The 19,427-nt window shown below is 58.6% G+C and overlaps 2 protein-coding genes across 4 annotated transcripts; one reads left to right on the top strand and one right to left on the bottom strand.

The window, feature by feature from the left end:
* Positions 1 to 4,318: 4,318 nt before the first annotated feature.
* Positions 4,319 to 10,073, bottom strand: LOC134172133 (tumor necrosis factor ligand superfamily member 10-like). 2 transcript variants are annotated; one of them, XM_062634982.1, is made up of 5 exons: positions 9,766 to 10,073; positions 6,843 to 6,989; positions 6,533 to 6,569; positions 6,064 to 6,171; positions 4,319 to 5,809 (listed from the first exon to the last, which is right to left on the bottom strand). In XM_062634982.1, exons 1-5 carry the CDS (start codon positions 9,997 to 9,999, stop codon positions 5,367 to 5,369), a joined length of 969 nt encoding a protein of 322 aa, XP_062490966.1. In that variant the 5' UTR covers positions 10,000 to 10,073; the 3' UTR covers positions 4,319 to 5,366. The 2 variants fall into 2 exon arrangements, with proteins under 2 accessions (XP_062490966.1, XP_062490967.1); XM_062634983.1 differs by lacking the exon at positions 6,843 to 6,989.
* Positions 10,074 to 10,201: 128 nt separating this feature from the next.
* LOC134172132 (uncharacterized) lies at positions 10,202 to 18,751 on the top strand. 2 transcript variants are annotated; one of them, XM_062634980.1, is made up of 4 exons: positions 10,202 to 10,274; positions 17,201 to 17,530; positions 17,647 to 17,913; positions 18,069 to 18,751. In XM_062634980.1, exons 2-4 carry the CDS (start codon positions 17,266 to 17,268, stop codon positions 18,710 to 18,712), a joined length of 1,176 nt encoding a protein of 391 aa, XP_062490964.1. In that variant the 5' UTR covers positions 10,202 to 10,274; positions 17,201 to 17,265; the 3' UTR covers positions 18,713 to 18,751. The 2 variants fall into 2 exon arrangements, with proteins under 2 accessions (XP_062490964.1, XP_062490963.1); XM_062634979.1 differs by lacking the exon at positions 10,202 to 10,274 and having other exon boundaries at positions 16,884 to 17,530.
* The last annotated feature ends 676 nt before the right edge of the window (positions 18,752 to 19,427 follow it).

Raw genomic sequence — 19,427 nt, 5'->3', positions numbered from 1 at the left:
AGGCAGCAGATGCATAGAGCCACAGAGTGGTTTGGGTTGAAGGGACCTTAAAGCTCATCCAGCCCCAACCCCTGCCAGGGGCAGGGACCCCTCCCACTAGAGCAGCTTGCTCCAAGCCCCTGTGTCCAACCTGGCCTTGAGCACTGCCAGGGATGGGGCAGCCACAGCTTCTCTGGGCACCCTGTGCCAGCGCCTCAGCACCCTCACAGGGAAGAGCTTCTGCCTAAGAGCTCATCTCAGTCTCCCCTCTGGCAGGTTAAAGCCATTCCCTTCACATATGGGGGTGTCCATGAGCGGTGGGTTCCTGTGTGGCTCAGGACCAGGTTCCACAGAGCTGTTGGGATGCCCCAGGCAGTAGGTAAGTGGAATTACTTTTTCCTGGGATCTCCAGTCTGTTGCACGGTGGGAAATCAAGGGGAAAACTGCATATGCTTCATAAGCCTGGGTGGAGCTCGCTCAGTTCTTCCTTTGTGTCCAGCTTGCTGGTCCCAAGGGCAGAGCCCAGGAGCTGTCGGTGCTGGCTGGGGATCCAGGGACCGTGCCAGTGAGAGCTGGGGACATGTCTATGGAGGGAAAGGAGGATGGGCCAAGCTGCTGGCATCAGCTTCCTGTTCCAGCAGCCCTGAGGGCTCTGAGCAGCAAAAGGTAATTCACTGGAGGAGAAAGAAACCACCTTCAAGGCAGTGTTTTTCCTGAGGGGCCTCAGTGGGACCTTGGCACCAGTCCCTGTGGGGCTGCAGCCTGTGGGAAGGCTCTGTGAGCAGTATGGGTCCAGGGAATGGCATGGGTGGAATGGGATGGCTGAGCTGGCCTCCTCCTGCCTGTGGCTGCACTGAAGCTCCTGCTCACTCCTGCTGTGGGAGCACCGATGTTATCCTCTTGGTTTAAGGAGCATCCCACCTCCCACAGCTGCTTGAATCTCTCCTGCTGAAGGAAAGGGGTTTCTGCTTTGTTTTCCTCCTTCTCGGGTTCAGGTGCCCCAGGGCAGGCAGAGGGGCAGAGCCCTGGGCTGGGTTTCTTTGTGCTCTGTATTTACAATGTCCCAGTAAGTGATTTCCTGGGGTGTTGACGTGTTTTCCATGTGGACTTCCTCCCTCCCACTGTGCATGTGTTCTGGGCTTGGGACTTGAAAGTGAAATGAGGTGTTTGGAGGGGAACGGAAGGCCTGGATGCAGTGATGAACTGGTTAACAGCAACAGGAGGGGGGAGACATGAGCCGCAGACTTTGCTGGGAGACAAAGGGCAATGCAGTCACTGCTGGGAACGCCCTTGGCATTGGTCTGTGCCGAACTGAAAGCACAACCTCGGGGCAGCGAAGATAAGACAGTTCTTTGGCAGCGACTACAGGGAAGCTGCATGTGTCTGGATCGAATTAACGTGATGAAGCCATAAGGAATAAGGTCAATGTGAAAATATTGCTGCAGCATTCCCCTCACCCCTTGGTGTTTTAAAGCAGGAGGAAAGGGCAGGGAGGTTTCTGTGCTGTCACCAGGCACGGAGATGAGCAGCTTTTGCTTCCAGGTGACTCCTCTTTTGCTTCCATGTGGTTTTAAGCTTGGCATGGGAAAAGCAAACTGCTTTTGTGCTATGAGAGTAGCTTTGTAAGCAGACACCCCCATATGTGAAGGGAATGGCTTCACACGCAGGCTTTTTGGTGTAAATCCCACACCAGTGAGCAGTTCGAGGTCCTGGCCTGTGCGTGTATGGTGTCTGTGTGGTTTGGGAAGCCCTGCTTGCTCATGCCATGGTGGGCAGGCGTGTTCTGCGTTGAGTGCTGCTGCCACAGGCTCCTACAGTGAGGCCTGCCCAGTGGGTCCTGGGCCATTGACAATGACCAACATCTACGGGCATCTTGTACAAGTGGTGAAACTGAGGCACATATTTCATGAGTAACCGGTGAGTAGCTTGAGTAGAGCCTGCCTGTCCCTGAAAGAAAACTGTGTGACACTGCGTCAGCAAGCTCTTGGCACGAGCCAGGTTGTTCTCCTGGTTACTGCTCACTTCTAAGGATGCTGCACACGTGGCCACTGGCTTGGTGATGTCCAGTCTTCAAGGCTTTGCATTAAGGTCAGCTTAGAGAAGCCAGGACCTGCTGTGGTACAAGTGAGGGCTGAGGCAGCCTCACCAGGCGCTGGAGCAGTGGGAATGAAGCAAGAGGAGCTGGATGGGATGTGCCTGTCTGCATGGGCCGTGGCTCCAACAGCTCTTGCTGCTGCTTGTTAAGCTTCAAACCGGTTTGTGAAACTGAAACTCGTCTTCCAGTTCAGCACACGTTAAATGTGCGCTAAATTCCTGGGCTTGTTCTGCTCTTCCCAGCTTCTTGTTTGGTTTCCTCCTTGTTAAGCTTGGGAAGTGTGTGCGTGTGGGGGGGGGCTCTGCCAGCACAGATGAGGAACCCAGGGCCCTGTGACTCTCCTGGAGCAGGCTGTGCCTCTAGAACCTCCCTTTGCCTGGGCTGTGCAGCTGGAGAGCCCCTGGCCACGTGCTGGGTTTGCCCTGGTGCGCTTGTGCCTTTCCCTTGTGTTCACGTCCTCGGGGCTCTGCAGGAGCCTCCTCAAGGTGCCCACAGGCCAGGTCCAGCCCAAGGCGCTGGGGCTGGGGGGGGAAGAGCTGGGAAGAGCCTAAAACAGCAGAGCCAGAAAAGTTGGGGAGCTGGGACCTCGGGAGCACCCTCGAGGCTGGGGCCAGGCTGCACCCCCCAGCAGCGCTCCCCCCCGTCCACCCCATCTGCCCCTGCCGGTGCCACACAGGGCTCACTGCTGGGCCTGGTGCTCCTGGAGCTCCATCCTCCCCCGGAGCATCTGCCCATGGCGTCCTCTCCCTTTCCGGGAAAGCGGGGCTGGCACCGAGCCTGGCAGCCCCGGCTCAGCAGCGCTGCTGCAGCTGCACCTGCACCACCGCCAGCTCCACCGGGACAGGGCTGCTGCAGCTCCACGACAAAGAACGACTCGGAGCCTCCTGCTCTGTTCCCTGCAGCTCAGGGTTGGGCTGATCCCAAAGGGATCGGGATGCGGGAGCTGGGCTGAGCTCAGCGCTCCCCACGGAGAGGTTTCAGGCTGGGAAGCCAGATTCCTGTTGTTGGTCACCAAGGTGGTTGAGAAAGAAGGCGGAGAAATAAGAGGTGGAAGGGGAAGGGAGCATTTCAGAGGTGGTTTTGGAAGGGTTGGCAGGCCTGCCTGGAGCGGGGAGCAGTCCTGCCCCCCCTTTTGCAAAGGGCAGGCTGGTGCTCATGGCGTTCTCTGACTGGGAGGCTTGGGATGAGCTGGGAAAGCTGCCCATGGGCTTGGGGCTGGTCCAGCAGCTTGTGTGCAGGGTCACAGGGCCAAGTCAATCGGGGAGCTCTCTGTACTGCCCTCACTGGAGCAGGAGGCAGAGCCCAGTGAGCAGCAATGGGCAGGGTTTGCGGATGTGGGGGGGATGTGAGAACTGGCACTGGTTGCCAGCCCCAGCCAAGGACTCAAGAGCTGGGACTCAAGCCTGGAAAGCTGTGGGATGGATAGTGGGAGCGAGGAGCAGTCCCTGCCAGGCAAGGGTGAGCTGGGGAACAGCCCACCTTGGAAGCCCTGGATTTGGCCGTGCCTTGGGCTGGGCTTGGCAACCCAAAAGCGTTGAGAGGAGCAGCACCAGGATACCCAGGATGAGGTGTAGTCCTGGAGAGTTGATGGGAGGAGGGGAGGAGGAGGAGGAGTGGGGCCAGGCTCAGCTCCCGGGAGAAGGGCTGGTGGAGCTGCCCCTGGTCCCAGGTGAGATAAAGGTACCAGGCTCAGAAGTTGGAAGTGGGAGCGTGTCTCGCTGGGAATGCCCCAGGCATCCACCAGGAAAGTCAAAAGTGGAGCCCTTGGAATTGCTCCATATGTAACATGAGGCAGGACCCTGTTATCGCCTGGAGCCCTCAACTGGGCTCCATCTGCAGTGCCTGGGCCAGACCTCCTGAGAACCACACGCTGCCATTCCTTGGGGCTACCACGAGTCCAAGCAGCTCTGGCTTCACCCAGGCTGCTCTGCTGCCACTGGCACAGGTGGGAAGCAGTGGGAGGCTGTGGGATGCTACAGGAGCCTGGGGAAGCTGCCCCTCTACCTCTTGCAGCTCACAGCTGGGCTGGGGCATGAGTCAGGAAAGAGGGAGCAGGTAAAGGTGGGCTGCAGCCAGGGGCTGTCCAGGTCCCAGGGGGCTGCCCAGGACCCGGGGGGGGGGCTGCTGGGTGCTGGCTGAGTGTGGCAACCAGCCCAGGCCTCCCATGAGATGCTTTGCATCACGGCAGCTCAGAGCCCAGGGCTGGTACCTGTGGTGCCCCTGCTAAGAGGTGAGAACCAGCACTGGAGTAGAGGCTTTATTGAAGCAGCACCGGGAGTCCCCGCAGCTGTGCTGCCATGCGGGGTGTTTGCACCCTGCGTGGAGCCCGTGCTGCCACCCTGTCCAGCCGCTCCACCAGTCCCCACATGATAGAGTATACAGGGAGTTACAGAAAGGGTTACATTCACTGCGGCATCTGTGGGAGCTTGACGACGCCCTGCCCTGCTTGAGCCCACCTCCAGTACCTGACACAGACTTCAGAACCAAGGCCCTGCCCTCATTCCTCCCTGGTCCTGTGCTGCTATGGCTGGGCTCACCCATGAGTTCAAACCCTGCGGGTTAACCACTGCCAGAGAGGACCAGGAACCCCGAGGAAGAGGGAGCTGCTTGGTCAGGAGAGAAGGGGAGGTGTGATGGCAGGGTCTTGGGCTGGAGGGGGCCATACAGCCACGTGTGGTTGTTCGGGCTGGTGACTGCTCCAGCTTCATGGTCCTGCCCTTTGACCTCCCCTGACACTGGCTGCTGGCATCGCTTCATGTTCCCGATGATCCCAAACTAAACTCCTTCACACCTCTCCAGAAGCTGATGCTGGACCTGCCCTGTCCCTGCTGCTGTGCCTGGGTTCCAGCCCTGCACTCACAAAGGGCTCCTGTCCCTGAGCACCTGCAGCCTGGCAGCACACCTGGGGCTGCCCCTGCCAGATGTGCAGACTCACAGAGGCTCATCCTGCCACGGGGACACTTTGTCTTGTGGTTGCAGACCTGCCCCTGGTGCCTCTCCTGCAGCAGGTTTGGTGCTACCTGGCTGTTTGCTCAGATGGAAGCCAGGGAGATGTCCCACCTTGTCCATGTCTCCTGGCTCATGGTCCTCCTCCCAGCTGGATGGTACCAAGCACAGCAGGTCCCTGTGGGCAGCCTCCCTGTGCCCTCTGCTAGCTCCTCCCTTGGGACAAGCACTCAGGGAAGGGTGCTGCACCGGGCCCCTCCTCCCTGGCTGTTCAGCTCCTGCTTCCTCGGGGCCCTGCAGGACCCCGGCTGGGCAGGAGCAGTGGGAAGGAGCGAGAAGGCGGCTGTCACAGGTCGAGCCGGAAAGCCCCGAAGTAACTGGCTGCTGCGTCGTTGTAGTCGATGGCCAAGGAGGAGACGGAGACAAAGAGCTCATCCCCGGCCTTCAGCTCAAAAAGCCCCCCCTGGTAGAGCGCGTGGAGCCCATAGTCCGCCTCGGGTGCCCAGCACTTAGTGCCCACCCCTTTGAGCAGGAGGATGGGCTGGCTGTAGGATGTCTTCCAGTTGATGCACTGCACCAGCTGCGGGACGGAGCCCCGGGTGCCAGCCATGTCGCTGGGGTAGCGGAAGTAGATCTGGGAGTACACGTAGTACTTGCCAGCTTGGTTGACCTGCAGGCGGCCGTCCTGGTACGTGATGTTCTGCAGGTGGGAGTGGATGGTGCTGTCCTCCCAGCGTGCAATGGCGTGGCGGCATGACTGAGAGAGGTTCCCGAAGCGCCGGGTGTTCCCTGGGGAGAAGGAAGAGTCACCAAGGGCAGCGAGATGCTCTGGGGAGCGCCCACTGAGGTCAGGAGGAAGGGAGGGCATGGCTCTAACTCTCTCCCACAGTCATCCAGCTTGGAGGGGTGGAGAAGGGGGTCTTGGACCTGACAGGAGACACCTCCCACATCCTCCCGTCCTGGTCCCCTGCCCCTTGGGTGAGATCTTTCCCCCCGTTCCCATCTCAGAACCCGCCGGTGCCCAGTGGGGTTCTCCAGCTCACCGTCCTGGGCCAGGCTCTGCGGGCGCAGGGTGAGATGTGCCGAGGGTTTGCCGCTGGTTTTGGGAGGAACCCGCCCCTCCGAGGTGTTGAAGTAGCTCCTCTGGGCCTCTGCGAGTAAAGGGACACAGGCCGTAGAGGACAGGGAGCGTGGGGACACTGAGCCCCATGCCAGCAGAGTAGGTTCTTCCTGAACAAGCAGGGAAATGGCCCACTGATCCGTCAAGGAGGAAGGTTCTTTTGGGGTGGAAATGCCTAGTCAATCATTACCCAACATGTCTGTGTTGCCCCAGGTTCCCTGGGCTCTGGACAGAGGTATGTGGCTGTCCTTCTACCCCATTCCCCACGACGTGTGTCCTTCATCCTCCCAGTGGGACCGTCCCTGCTCTCACAGCACCGTGGCCGGCAACCCAGTCCCAGCAAGGAGGCTGTCAATGCTTTGCCCCCTGGTGCTGGGCCAGGAGGGACTCACCCTTCACCACGCTCCTGCGGATCACGTTCTCCGTCACCTGGATCCACAGAGAAGAGACACAGACCCATGGTTAAAGCTGAGATGGGTGATTCCCATGTTCCAGAACCCCTTCGCACTTTCCAAGCCTCCACAACTTTGTCTTTCCTGCTGTCTCTGGGCTCCACCAGCTCCTCACTGGTGTCCATCTCAACTCCACCACCTCCCTCTGCAACCATCCTTGCCAGCGCCTTCTGCCACCCCTCTGGTGAGGAAACTGAGGCATTGGCTCCCACCCTTCCCTGGTCCCCAAAGCCGGCAGGCCCAGACTCACAGTGGCCACATAGGCCTTGATGGTGTTGGCCAGCTTGAGGCAGGACTGGTTGCTGATGAGCTCCTCCAGGCTGGAGCCCTCCTGCTGCTGGTTGATGACCTGCAGGCACCGCAGCTCCTCCACGTTGCCTGGCGCCTGGGCTTTGAGCTGGAACAGAAACACCCCAACACCCCCACGTCAGCCTGAGCCACACCACGGGTGGGGAACAGCCCAGAGCTGCCCTGATCCTGGAGCTGGTGTTCTGCCAGGCTGCAGCCGCTGCCTGTGTCTCCTGTGCTGGGGGGCAGGTAGGTGGCAGGAGGCTGGGTAGTTCTGTCTGGAGTTTGTGACATGCATGGCTTAAACCTTATCTTGTCCTCCCATGCTCCCTGGCAGAAGCGGGTCTTGCTCATCCCAGCTCTCTGGGAAACGCAACAGCCCATTTCACTGAGTTCCAGGCCCATGAGCAGGGAGAAGGTAAGCACCAGGTAAAGAAAAGGACCCCAAATTCCCTGGTCTCCACCTCCTTCACCTCTTCCTCTCCTGGACTGAGGGAATGAGGCTTCTGAAACAGTAAAGCCCAGCCTGAGGTGCTCGCAGCTCTGGGGAAAGTACCCAGCCTCGTCTGTGCTCCTCGTGCTTCCCGCTGTGGAGCTACACCAGGGTTGCAAAACAAGCTCCAGGCAGCTCCATCCGTCCAGCTGCAGCTGGAGATGGGTCCCCACGCACTCGGTGCTGCGTCAGCACATGTCAGACCCTTCCTAGCCTGTGCTGGCCTCTGGCTTGGGCTGGGAACTTTCCCTCCACGTGATGGGGGCCCCTTCTGAGCCTGTCCCGGGCCTGCCCCAGCTCTTCTCCAGCCCTGGCATCACACTGGGGACAGGCACGGTGGCTGCTGTGGGTGCTGCTGTTTAGGGTGTGGGGAAACAGGCACAGATGAGAGAGGGCTGCCCTGAAATCAGGAACTGGGGATGAACACTGGCACATTGAACATCCTACCTCTGCTCCCTGGGTAATTCCCAGATCCTAGGACAGAACCCAGGAGTGCTCAGGACTGGCCACATCATCACCTGGGGCTCAGCCACCTCCAGCACCCTGCGCTTCCCCATGTCTCTGAGGGCTCCGAGTCCCCACCAGACCTTTTGGGTACCCACTTTGCCTTGTACCAGGATATGCTCCTCTGGGATCAACAGACTTTACTGCCAGCAGAAAGGCTGCGTGAGGTCAGATGAAAAGGGGTGGGTTTTTAGAAGGAATTTTGGACCTAGCACTGGATGAACCCACCAGGAGCACAGAGGCTGCAGTGCTGGGCTCAGGGGACCAATGTGGCTCATGTTGGGGAGAGCGTGGCCCTGCCTTTATCCCAGGCTTTATCCCTGGCAAAGCCCTGCCTGCCCCAAGGGCAGGACACACAGTGCCTACCAAGGTGGTAAATCCCCAAGTGACAGAGCTGCTCCCATGGCACTCCACAGCAGGAGAGCATGCTTGGGCAGCACCAGCGCCCACAGCTCCTCCGCTACCAGGAGCACCAATTATGGTGTGTGCCTACACAGCTAGGGAGAGCCCTTCTCCTTGTCCTCTTCCTCCTCCTCCTCCTCCCAGGCCCGGTAAGGCAGGTCCCCGGGTAAGATGGTGGCACATCCCCAGTGTGGGGATGGCAGCCACATGCCTTGTCCCTCGTGACAAAGGCCTGGAACTGACTGATGACACTAAGTGCTTGACTAAAGCTTGCTGTGACAGGTTGCCCATCTCACCAGCATCTCTGTCTTTGCAGGGTCTCTACCACCTGGGACCCTTGCACTGAATGAGGTGTTTAAATTACAGGAAAAGTGGGAATGGTTTGTAAAACTGGGAGCACAGGAGGTACCTGGGTGAGGGGGAGAGGGCAAGGTGGTTGTGCTGAGATTCAGTGAACCTGGAGATGCTGAGCTCTGACCCCAGCACTGATCCCATGTGGGGATGCAGTGGCCAGCCTCTGAGATTAGCTCAAAGAGGTCAATTTAAGTGTCTTTCTCTTCTGTCCACCGCTTCCCATGGCTCCATCTGCCCACAGTCCCCTATTCTCCCCAGCCCCTTTCATGCAAATCCCTCACAGCAGGATTCAGGGATGGAAACAAAGCCTCAAGAGGGGCTGAAGCTGCTCCAGAGGATGCTCCACTGGGCACCAGACAGCAGCCAGGGGCTGGACTTTTCCCTTGTTTTCCCTGCTCCTGCTGTGGTTTTAAGCAAACCTGAGCACAGCAGGACACCTCTCTTGCCGGGCAGTCCATCTGAAGGGATGGAGTATCCTGGCATCCCTGGGATTCCCTGGTGCAAAGGTCTCTTCCCTTTGGCATTTTCCTCTCCTGGGTGCTCCTGATGGCTGGGGGCCTGGTTCAGACTGTGAACAGATCAGGTCCCTCACATCCGACTTTGGCACAAGTGACGCTGGGAATGCCTGCGTCCCAGCACAGTTATTTGGGGTGACTGAGCTGCCGCAAGCACCCCAAGGCTGCTGGTATGGGGGGGTGGGGGCGCAGCCAGGCCCGTTCCACCACCTCCCAAAGGGGGTGAGGAGGATTTGGAGCTCCAGAGCGGGGTGGGATGGGAATGGAGGGAGCCCAGAGCAGCCCCCGTCCCCCCGTCCCACCCGGGGCTGCGTGCTCTGATGGGACCCCAGGACAGGGCCCCCTGCCCGGGCGGACCCTCAGCTTCGGCCGCAGCCAGGACAAAGGATCCTTCTCTCCACATCTGGCTCCAGACGGAGCTCAGGGCAGCGCTGTTCCCCCCCCCCCCCCCCCTTCGGCTCCACATCTGGCGGGGCAGCGGCGCAGGGCGGGGAGCGGGCAGAACCCTTCCCACACCCCCCGGGGTGCGGCTCCTGGCCGGTCCCGGGACCCTGCGCACCAGAACGGCTCGCAGAGGTGTGGGGGAGGCAGGAGAAAGCCCCCGCCGACGGGCTCACCTTGGAGATGGCCATGGTGAAGTAGACGAAGAGGCCGGTGGTGCAGGCGATCTGCAGGGCGAGGATGGCCATGACGGCCACGCTGCCCCAGAGCGGCCCGCACCGCCGCCGCCGCCGCGGCGCACCGGGACCGGGGCCGGGACCGGAGCCGGAGCCGTCCGCCAGCATCGGGGCCTCCGAGCCGCCGCTGTCGGAGCGCAGGTACTGCCCGGCGCTGGGCTGGAGCGGGGTCATCGCCCGGCCCTGGCCTCTCAGCTCCAACGGGGCCGCGGGGACGGCGGCGGCGGCGGCGGGACGGACCGTGGAGGGGCGGGACAGGGGTGGTCATGGGGCGGGGCCACACGCAGACACCTCCCGGGGCATCGGGACCTGCGGGGGCGGTCCTTGGCGTGCGGACCCACGGCTCCGGGCGGCGGGACCCCGCCGGGGCTGGGCGGACGCGACACGACCCGACCCGAGCCGAGCCGAGCCGAGCCGGTGATGGGCGGCGCGTCCCTGCGGGGCAGCAGGTCTGGCCGAGGCTCGGTTGGGCGCCCCTGGGAGCGCCGATAGGTAAAGGATTGCAGGAAGCGGGCAACTGCTGCTGGCCATCATCCCAGGCCTTGCCCAGGGGGGATATAGAATCAGAGAATGATGGATTGGTTTGGGTTGGAAAGAACTCTAAAGCTCATCCAGCTCCAGCCTCTGCCACGGGCAGGGACCCCTTCCACTAGAGCAGCTTGCTCCAAGCCCCTGTGTCCAAGCTGGCCTTGAACACTGCCAGGGATGGGGCAGCCACAGCTTCTCTGGGCACCCTGTGCCAGCGCCTCAGCACCCTCACAGGGAAGAGCTTCTGCCTAAGAGCTCATCTCAGTCTCCCCTCTGGCAGGTTCAAGCCATTCCCCTTGGCCTGTCCCTACATCCCTTGTCCCAAGCCCCCCTCCAGCTTTCCTGCAGCCCCTTCAGGCACTGGAGCTGCTCTCAGGTCTCCCCTTCAGGAGTCTTCTCCTCCAGGCTGACCCAGCCCAGCTCTCTCAGCCTGGCTCCAGAGCAGAGCTGCTCCAGTCCTTGCAGCATCTCCGTGGCCTTCTCTGCACTCACTCCAACAGCTCCACGTCCCTCTGGTTTTGCTCCTCCCAGAGCTGGATCAGGACTGCAGTAGGGGGACTCCCCAGAGCACAGCAGAGGGGCAGAATCCCCCTCCTCAGCCTGCTGCTCATGCTCTGGGGATGTGGCCCAGCACACGGAGGGGTTCTGGGCTGAAGAACCCACCCCTGCTGGAAGCAGGGCAACTGTCCTGTCTGCCAGCTGACCCCACAACTCTCTGTCCTGCAGAGCACCCAGTCACTCCAGAACAGAAACACTGAGTTGTTTGGAAAGCAAACAAAGGCTGGAGAGATACCTGCTCTGCAGTCAGGTGAGTCTGTGGCTTTTAGTGCTTTTGCCTCTGCAAGGAAATGAGCTGTTGATAAAACCCACAAGACTCCATCCCCTCCAGAACTGCTTCCTCCTCTCCTGGGATGGGGTGTGGGAAATGCAGCTGCCCCAGCCTGGAGCAGGGAGCTGCTTTCTCTCAGCCAGGCTGTGAACCAAACCCCTGCTAGGCCCCGCTTTGGTCCTTAAAACCCTCTGGGGTATTTCAGTCATAACACTGGGGCAGGATTAAACCGCTCTTTCTGAGCTGGGTCTTGCAGAGTGTCTGTTATCCAGGGACCCCTGACCTGGGGAACAGGGAGAGCCGGTTGGAATATGCAGCTACATCAGTGCCTTACTTTAGCAGTGCTCTTACTCAATGCAGGGGTTTTAAATTCTCTTTTCAAAGAGGAACTCATCCCACTCCACATCCTGCATGCCAGGGCCGGCACTGCCTCTTTCACGGAATCCTGGTGCCTCCCCTGGCTTTGTGCAGACCCGTTTCCCGTATGGAGCCCCAGGATGCAGGAGGAGGCAACTATTCCAGGCAAAAATTAAAAGGGAAGAGCAGCTCTAGGTCCAGATTATCTTCTTCCTGATGTCTTTGTGGGGCTGGGAGGAAGCAGCAAGTCCCCCTCAGGTCCCTAATTGCCTTGGACATGGGTAGGGGGACAGAATTGTCCTTTTCCTCAGTTGCCAGGTCAGGAGCACTAAAGCAAACCACTCCTTCCAGTCCTGCTTTTGTGCTTACACATTTCTGCCTGTCCTTGCAGGTGGTGCCCTTGTCCCTGCAGCACTGCCAAGCTCCTCACCACAGTCAGAGCACAAGGCAGATGAAGAGGAGGAGGAGGATGAAACTGTTTGGGGGTCCTTCCCCAGGAGGTGGCACTTGGAGAACTATGGGGGCGGAGAGCTGGTCCCCTACACATCCCTACATGTGAGGGCCCCATTCTCCAAGCTGCCTGTGTGCAGAGAACAGCATACCAAAGGCTCAAGCAGGTCCTGCCTCCTCTTCTGTCTGATTTGGAGCAATACAAGGGCAGGTAGTGACAGGACAAAGGGGAATGGCTTCAAACTGCCAGAGGGGAGACTGAGCTGAGCTCTTAGACAGAAGCTCTTCCCTGTGAGGGTGCTGAGGCGCTGGCACAGGGTGCCCAGAGAAGCTGTGGCTGCCCCGTCCCTGGCAGTGTTCAAGGCCAGGTTGGACACAGGGGCTTGGAGCAAGCTGCTCTAGTGGAAGGGGTCCCTGCCTGTGGCAGGGGTTGAAACTGGACGAGCTTTAAGGTCCTTCCCAACACAAACCAGTCTGTGGATACTACTGTGGATACTACTGTGGATGTGCTGCTGCATGGGATGGGCAGGGACACGAATGGGCTGTGCTGGGGAGCAGAGGGGAGCTGCAAGAACCTGGTATGCTGGAGCTGCTGTTGGTGCCTGCTGGGAGGTTCGCCCAGCAGGCGGGCTGTGAGTCAGGGCAGCACTGGAGCCAAGCTGTGAGCAGAAACCTGGGAGGGAGCCAGCTGGGAGAACCAAGCCCTCCTGCTCCGGCCCAGGAGCTGCTTTCACTTCCAGTGTTTCCAGGTCTGTGCCCTGGCAGCGCCAGCTCACCCAGCCTGGGCCCGGGTTTCCTGAGCACTGTGGTGCGGAGCAAGTTTAGGGGAAGGTGTTTGCGGGCTCTGGCCGTGCTGCCAGCAAGGGGCTGGGCTGGGGGGTGTGAATTGTGTGCCTGGGAGTTTGCAGCCCGTCCCTTGGATCCGCTTCAGCTTTGCCTCAGGAAGGGAGGCTGTGATTTGACCGTGTTTATAGTCCCGTGGTTCACAGCGGTGACAGGACGGGCTGGGTTTGGGCCAGGCTGGACCCTCTGGAGCCAGGCCCTTCTCCACCTCCGGGACAGAGCTCTAGTGCCAGATCTCAGCTTCCCGGAGCTGTGCCTTTAAGGCAGCCCGCAGCCTGGCCTGGTTTACTGGGCGGCTGATGCTTCCCAACACGTGGTGGCTGCGTGATCAGCCCCCCGGGATGTGGAGTCACTGCAGCTCAAGAAGCCCTCGCTGCCTCTCCCCGCCCTCTTCCCCCCCCCCCCCCCCCGCGCTGTGCTCTGTGTGGGTTCCAACTGCTTCGGGTCACTGGCAGGAAGACGTTCAGCTCAGAGTGTCCTGGTGCTTGTTCATTCAGGAGGGTAACAGAATGCCAGCCTGGTTTGTACTGGAAAGGACCTTAAAGCTCATCCTGTCCCAAACCCCTGCTTCTCCTCACACAGCATGGATCAGCCACAGGACCCACCACTGCATCCCAAAGATGTGTCTGTCCCAGGGCTGCTCCCTGAGCTGGGCAGTGGGACACGATGCCGGGTTACATCGTGTCCCCAGGGTCCGGTGGGGAGGAATGGCCAGATTCTTCCTGTGAGCCCCTTCTCTGGGCTGGGATCCCTCATTTAGATGATGTCCCTGCTCATTGCAGGTGGTTGGACTAGATGAGCTCTGAAGGTACATTCCAACCCAAACTGTTCCGTGATTCTATGATTCTATATCCCAACCCTCCTGCTCTCCCGTGACAACTGATCTCACTCCCTGTAGTGGGACCATTCCCTGGTCTCCCTGCCTGTGCATACACACTGGCCAAGCTGCTCCACTTAAGACTTGATGCCTTCTTGGAGACTGTGATCTCTTCCTGTAGATGATGATGCCTTCTTGGAGATTGTTATGTCTTCTTGGAAATCATGATGGTTTTGGAGGGGATCTTGGTGTCTTCCTGGAGATCGTGATGTCTTCTTGGGGATCTTCCTCTGCCCACGCTGGGTCAGGCCACCCCTCTCCTCCCTGCATCACTCCAGGCCAGCACTTAAGCTTGAGCCAAGAGGATGAGTTGGGACATGACAGTGATGAAGAGCTCTTGGAAGAGGAAAACACGGCCATGTACAACATCGGGAGTACCCCAGGATCCTGGGCCTCTCTCAGGACCCCTGTGCTCTGCAGCAGGTTTTTTCAGTGCTGTGTTCCTGCCAAGCCTGTGCTTTAGCTGGTGCTCGTTCTGTGTGGTCAGTTTGTGCACGTCTGGCGTGTGCAGCAGCTTTGTGCATCTCCAGTGAGAGCAACATACCCAGTTCCAGGAGTACCTGGGGGGACACTGGAAGTTTCCCCCAACACCAGCACCACCCAAAGGCATCAGGCAGGGCCTGAGGGGACCCAGTCGTGGCAGGTTTTGAGCTTGTTGCATTCCTGAAGTTATCTGGGGCTAGGAATAGAAGCTGAAGTGGTGTCTGAACCTGCCTTCATCAGGAAGCTCCTCTGCATGGGGGTGCTCAAACCAGTGTGGCTTGGCTTCGGTTTTATTTATATCTGTCTTATCCATCTATTTCTATCTATCTATCTATCTATCTATCTATCTATCTATCTATCTATCTATCTATCTATCTATCATCTATCTATCATCTATCTATCATCTATCTATCTATCTATCTATCTATCTATCTATCTATCTATCTATCTATCTATCTATCTATCTATCTATCTATCTACCTACCTACCTACCTACCTACCTACCTACCTACCTAATCTATCTATTCTCCAAGGTTGGTTTCCCGACATGAGACCATGCAGGGTTTTGCTGTGGCAGAACAGCTTGTGCTGGTGCAGACACCCTTCAGTGCCCTCCAAAGCTGCTACAGGGATGGAAATAATGTGGGAAGGGCAAGAAAATCCCTGCTCCCCTGTGCTTTATGGGACGACTCTTGTGCAGGAACAGCAGGTTTCTCCTGCACCGCCTGCCTCCAGCTGCTCCAGCAAATTATCAACCCCCCATTCATTGCCATTGTCATCTTTCACCTGCCTTCTCCTTCTCCTCTTCCCAGTGCTGCTGAGGGCCCTTGGGGAAGGGGAATGTGGTGATGCTGCTCCTCCAGTCCCTGTTGGACCTCACACGGGGGGATCTGCACCGTAGCAAACAGAGCTGGGACAGATGGAGGGGTTGCCTTTGGGTTTTGTTGTTCTGAGGAGGTAGAGGAGAGGGGAGGGGAGGAGAGGGGGAGAAAGAGGAGAGGACAGGGAGGAGGAAGAAGAGGACGAGAGGACAAAAAGGTAGAGAAGAATAATAATGTGATAACATAGTTTGCTTCAGCAAAAGCTTGCTTTGTCTTTGTTTTTGCATTGTATCCTGCTTAAGCACAATTGCATAGGTGGATGAGAAGAATAAGTTCCTGAAACTGTGAAACCGGAACAAGGGAATTTTAAGGCCAGATGTAGGATATATGGCAGTCATGCTTGATCAAGCCAACATCTAATCTTGAAGTAACAGAACAAGTTATAAGGGCTTTAGGTACATGCATGGGGTTAAGTAGATCAACACTTCGTATCAAATAAGACTACAGGCCCTTATCAACTAGCTCTTAAAGGACCCTCCTGGATACGCACAGAAGAAAGAATGAAGATTGCATCAGCCATCGGGAGGTGGGATTTGTCTTCCTGAAATTCCTATGAATATGTAGAAGGCTTGACTATACGAAACTTTGCCTCTGCTCGCAGGTGGGCATGCAGGATATGAAGGCACGCACGCAGTGTTGTGAAAAAGCCTTTGCTCCACTGACTTTGTCCCCGGTTAAATTTTTCTAAAGGTGATCTCCTTTCTCTCAGAGAAGAAGAGGAGGAAAGGAAGAGGGGAGGAGGAGGGGGAGAGAGGGAGGAGGGCAGTAAAGAGAGAAGAGAAAAGAGCAGAAAAGAAGAGCAGGGACTGGAAGGAGAAGAGGAGAGGAGGAGAGAGGCCGGGAGGCAGAAGCCAGACCCGCGGCTTCCCCTCCTCTCGCTGCCGTTGGGAGGAGCCACCGCTCCCGGGCCAGGCGGCTCCCGGTACCGCGGGGCGGGCCGGCCACGGGAGCGGCGGGGGGAGCTCCGGGACTCCGGGTGCCCCGCTCCCACCCCGCTGATGCTGCCCCTGCCCGGCCCCGTCCTCCTCCTCCTCCTCCTCCTGCTCCTCGGCTGCCCCTGCAGCGCGGCCGCCGGCCATGCCATCACAGGCAAGTCTCTGCCGCGGGGGCCTCCGGACCTCACGCCCGAGGAGCGAGCACCGCTGCGGGGCGTAGCGGAGAGGGGGCAGCGGGTCCCGGCAGCTTCTCCGGCTCCCGCTGTGAGAAGCGAATGCGATTCCAGGGACAGGGCGCTCATTACCGCTGCTTGTCTCCGGACAGAAGCGCTTAAAGGAACGTCGGGAGGCGGCCCGGGGCCTTCCCCGGCTCCGGGCATGTGTTCTTGTCAGCGGCGCCAGGGGAAGGGGTTTATGGGCTCCTCCGGCGCCGTCACACCCGGGGTTGTGCGCGTTGGGTGGTTGGAGCAAGGAAAACGGCTCCTGAGTGGGAGCTGGGAGCCGGTGGCCCACTGGGGCCTCCTGCTTTGCCATGGCACTCCTTAAAGCAAGAAGTAACTTTAACAGAGGGGATTGTCCCCTCTGCTGTGCTCTGGGGGAGACCCCCCTGCAGACCTGGGGAGCAGCAACAGCAGAGGGGCGTGAAGCTGCTGGAGTGAGCCCAGAGGAGGCCACAGATGCTGCAAGGGCTGGAGCAGCTCTGCTCTGGAGCCAGGCTGAGAGAGCTGGGCTGGGTCAGCCTGGACAAGAGGAGGCTCCTGAAGGGGAGACCTGAGAGCAGCTCCAGTGCCTAAAGGGGCTGCAGGAAAGCTGGAGAGGGGCTTGGGACAAGGGATGGAGGGGCAGGCCAAGGGGAATGGCTTTAACCTGCCAGAGGGGAGACTGAGATGAGCTCTTAGGCAGAAGCTCTTCCCTGTGAGGGTGCTGAGGCGCTGGCACAGGGTGCCCAGAGAAGCTGTGGCTGCCCCATCCCTGGCAGTGTTCAAGGCCAGGTTGGACACAGGGGCTTGGAGCAAGCTGATCTAGTGGAAGGGGTCCCTGCCCGTGGCAGGGGTTGGAACTGGAGGAGCTTTAAGGTCTCTCCGAACCCAAACTGTTCCATGCTTTTGTGACATCCTCAAGTCCTCAGCGCTGCAGGGAGGCAGGAGCTGCCCCTCAGGAGCTGTGCACTAACGTCTCCTTTCTTCTTCAGGCCGCACGCTTGCTCCCTGCTACTCTGCTGACCTTCGGCCAGCATCAGGGAGACTCGTCTCGGCCATGGGCTGCACCGTGCATCTGACGGTTCCACCGCTGCAGGGCGGCAGAGCTGTCATCTGGGAATACAAAACTGCCCAGCAGGAAGGAGCCATCCTCAGTTATGCTTTCGATGGAGCCAGCACCACCTCTCAGCCTTACGAGAACCATGTGAGGTTCAACAGAACAGACTTCTCGCTGCAGATGGTGCTGCAGCGGGGGGATGACCGGCTGTACCGCTTCAGGCCCGAGCTGGAGGCCACGGGCTGGTTCCAGCTGCACACTGTGGGTGAGTGATGAGATAGAAACCTCCCTCCTCCGCAGCCAGAGAGCTTGAAGGTGCTCTGGGTCTGAGACCTGTTGAACTGTGGGTTTGAACGCTTACAGCCACTCTATCTCTCCTAGAACCACTTTCCAAGCCAGAAATCGTGGGCAACTCATCAGTGAAGGCAGGAGACAACACTAAACTGGTTTGCAATGTCCTGGAAGGGAAGGCAGATGCTTACTGGTGGAAGAAAAACGGAGTGTTGTTGCTGGGGAGCGACCATATCCAGCTTGAGAACACTACCCTGTGCATCCTGAGAGCCTCGATGAATGACAGTGGCTACTACACTTGTGTAGTCCGCAACAAAGTCAGCCAAAATGAAACCTCCTTCCTGCTCCACGTCCAGAGTGAGTGTGGGTTTCCTCTCTGTGCCCAGGAAAAGAAACAGGGGAAATGGCTCCAAACCACCAAGTTTTGGTGGCAGATTTTTGCTTGGAGGGAGTGTGTGTGTGTGTGTTAAATTCAGTCTGGGTGCAGACACTGTGGATTCTCTTCTCTGCAGATGCAGCAAATGTGGTGCTGCCCATGATGCTGGCGTGCGTTGTTGTGGGCTCGCTAGCGGGTGAGTGCTGGGCCTGGCTCTTGCCCTGGCATTTTGGCCTCTGCAGTGGGTGCTGCGTGCGAGGAGGGATGTGGGATGAGGCTCTGTGCTGGCTGAGGTGGCATGGTCATACTGGGACCAGGAAGCCTGTCACTGCTGTCATTGCAAGCAGGGCATCCCCTATCCAAGGAGGTTGTGGTGTTCTCTGCTCCCTTCCCTTGCATCCCTGCTCTCAGGGAAGCTTGTCAGGAAAACGCCTGCTTATACTTCCCTTTCCTTACCTGGCTCAGTCCCCCAAGGACCAACCTTCCCCCTGGGTGCTGGGTGACGTCACACAGCCCTCTACGGTGAGAGCACCGAGCCCTCCTGCGGTCGGTGTTGGTTTCCTGCCCACAGAAGGGCAGCTGCTTCCTCTTTGCTTGTTTTGCTTTTCCTCCTTTTTTTCAGAGCTGGAGAGCCAAGTTTTCCAGCCCATCCCCAGGCCCTGGCAAAGTGAGGGTTTTAATTCTCAGCTTGCCGACCTGGAGAGGAAAACAGAAAGAGGAATAAAAGCCCAAGATTGGGATCTGTCAGTTCAAAACAGCAGTAGGAGTTCTCCTGGGTGACTTAGGCTTGTGTTTTGCTACTGCACAAAGTTGCCAGGTTCTTCCTCCAGGCACTGGACAGGTGCTGGGATCTCCCTTCTGTGCTTCTGTTCCCATCATCCCTGTGATGCTCCTGCCCTACCTGCTCACCCAGAGTGGGGATGGGCAGGGCGGTTTCCTCCAGAGCGCAATGCTTGCCCTGCACTGGAGCACCTGGCTCCAGGTTTCCCAGCTGAACTTTGCCACACTTTGTCCCAGCAGCATCTCTTTGGTGTTTGATGGTGACTGGTTTTTCCGCAGGTCTCTTTGTGTGGTGCAGGTCAAGGAACCACTAGTGTCACAGCGGCTGTAGGTAAGATGCCTCCAGCCCTCTTTGGGGCTGGTCCTGCTCCTCCAGCTGTAGCTACAAGCCTGAATTTATCGTGAGCTGGACACGTGGGATTGCTCGGGGTTCTTTGCCAGCTGCTCCTCACAGGACCAAGAGGCAGCTGAGGGCTTGCTCTCCACTCTCCAGAGGCTCTAAGGATTTGCTGTCTTCCCTGTTTAGTCCCCACTGGGATTCGCTCTGGAAATATCCTTGATTGCCCCACCCAAAGCCTCATACCACACGTTACTTCTGGCAAAGCAGGCACTGAGCACCTCTGCATGGAGGAGACTTTGAGCTGCTCCAAGCCCATCACCCCTTTGCTCCATCACCTGCTCTCCATCAGTGCTGGCTTTTTAATTCTTATTGTGC

Source organism: Pezoporus occidentalis, unplaced genomic scaffold (assembly GCF_034315485.1).
Source record: "Pezoporus occidentalis ecotype Australia unplaced genomic scaffold, CSIRO_AGI_Poc_V1 ctg441, whole genome shotgun sequence".
In the NCBI taxonomy this organism is placed as follows: domain Eukaryota; kingdom Metazoa; phylum Chordata; class Aves; order Psittaciformes; family Psittacidae; genus Pezoporus; species Pezoporus occidentalis.
Note: the sequence above shows the minus strand (reverse complement) of the source record. Positions and strands in the feature narration are given on the sequence as shown.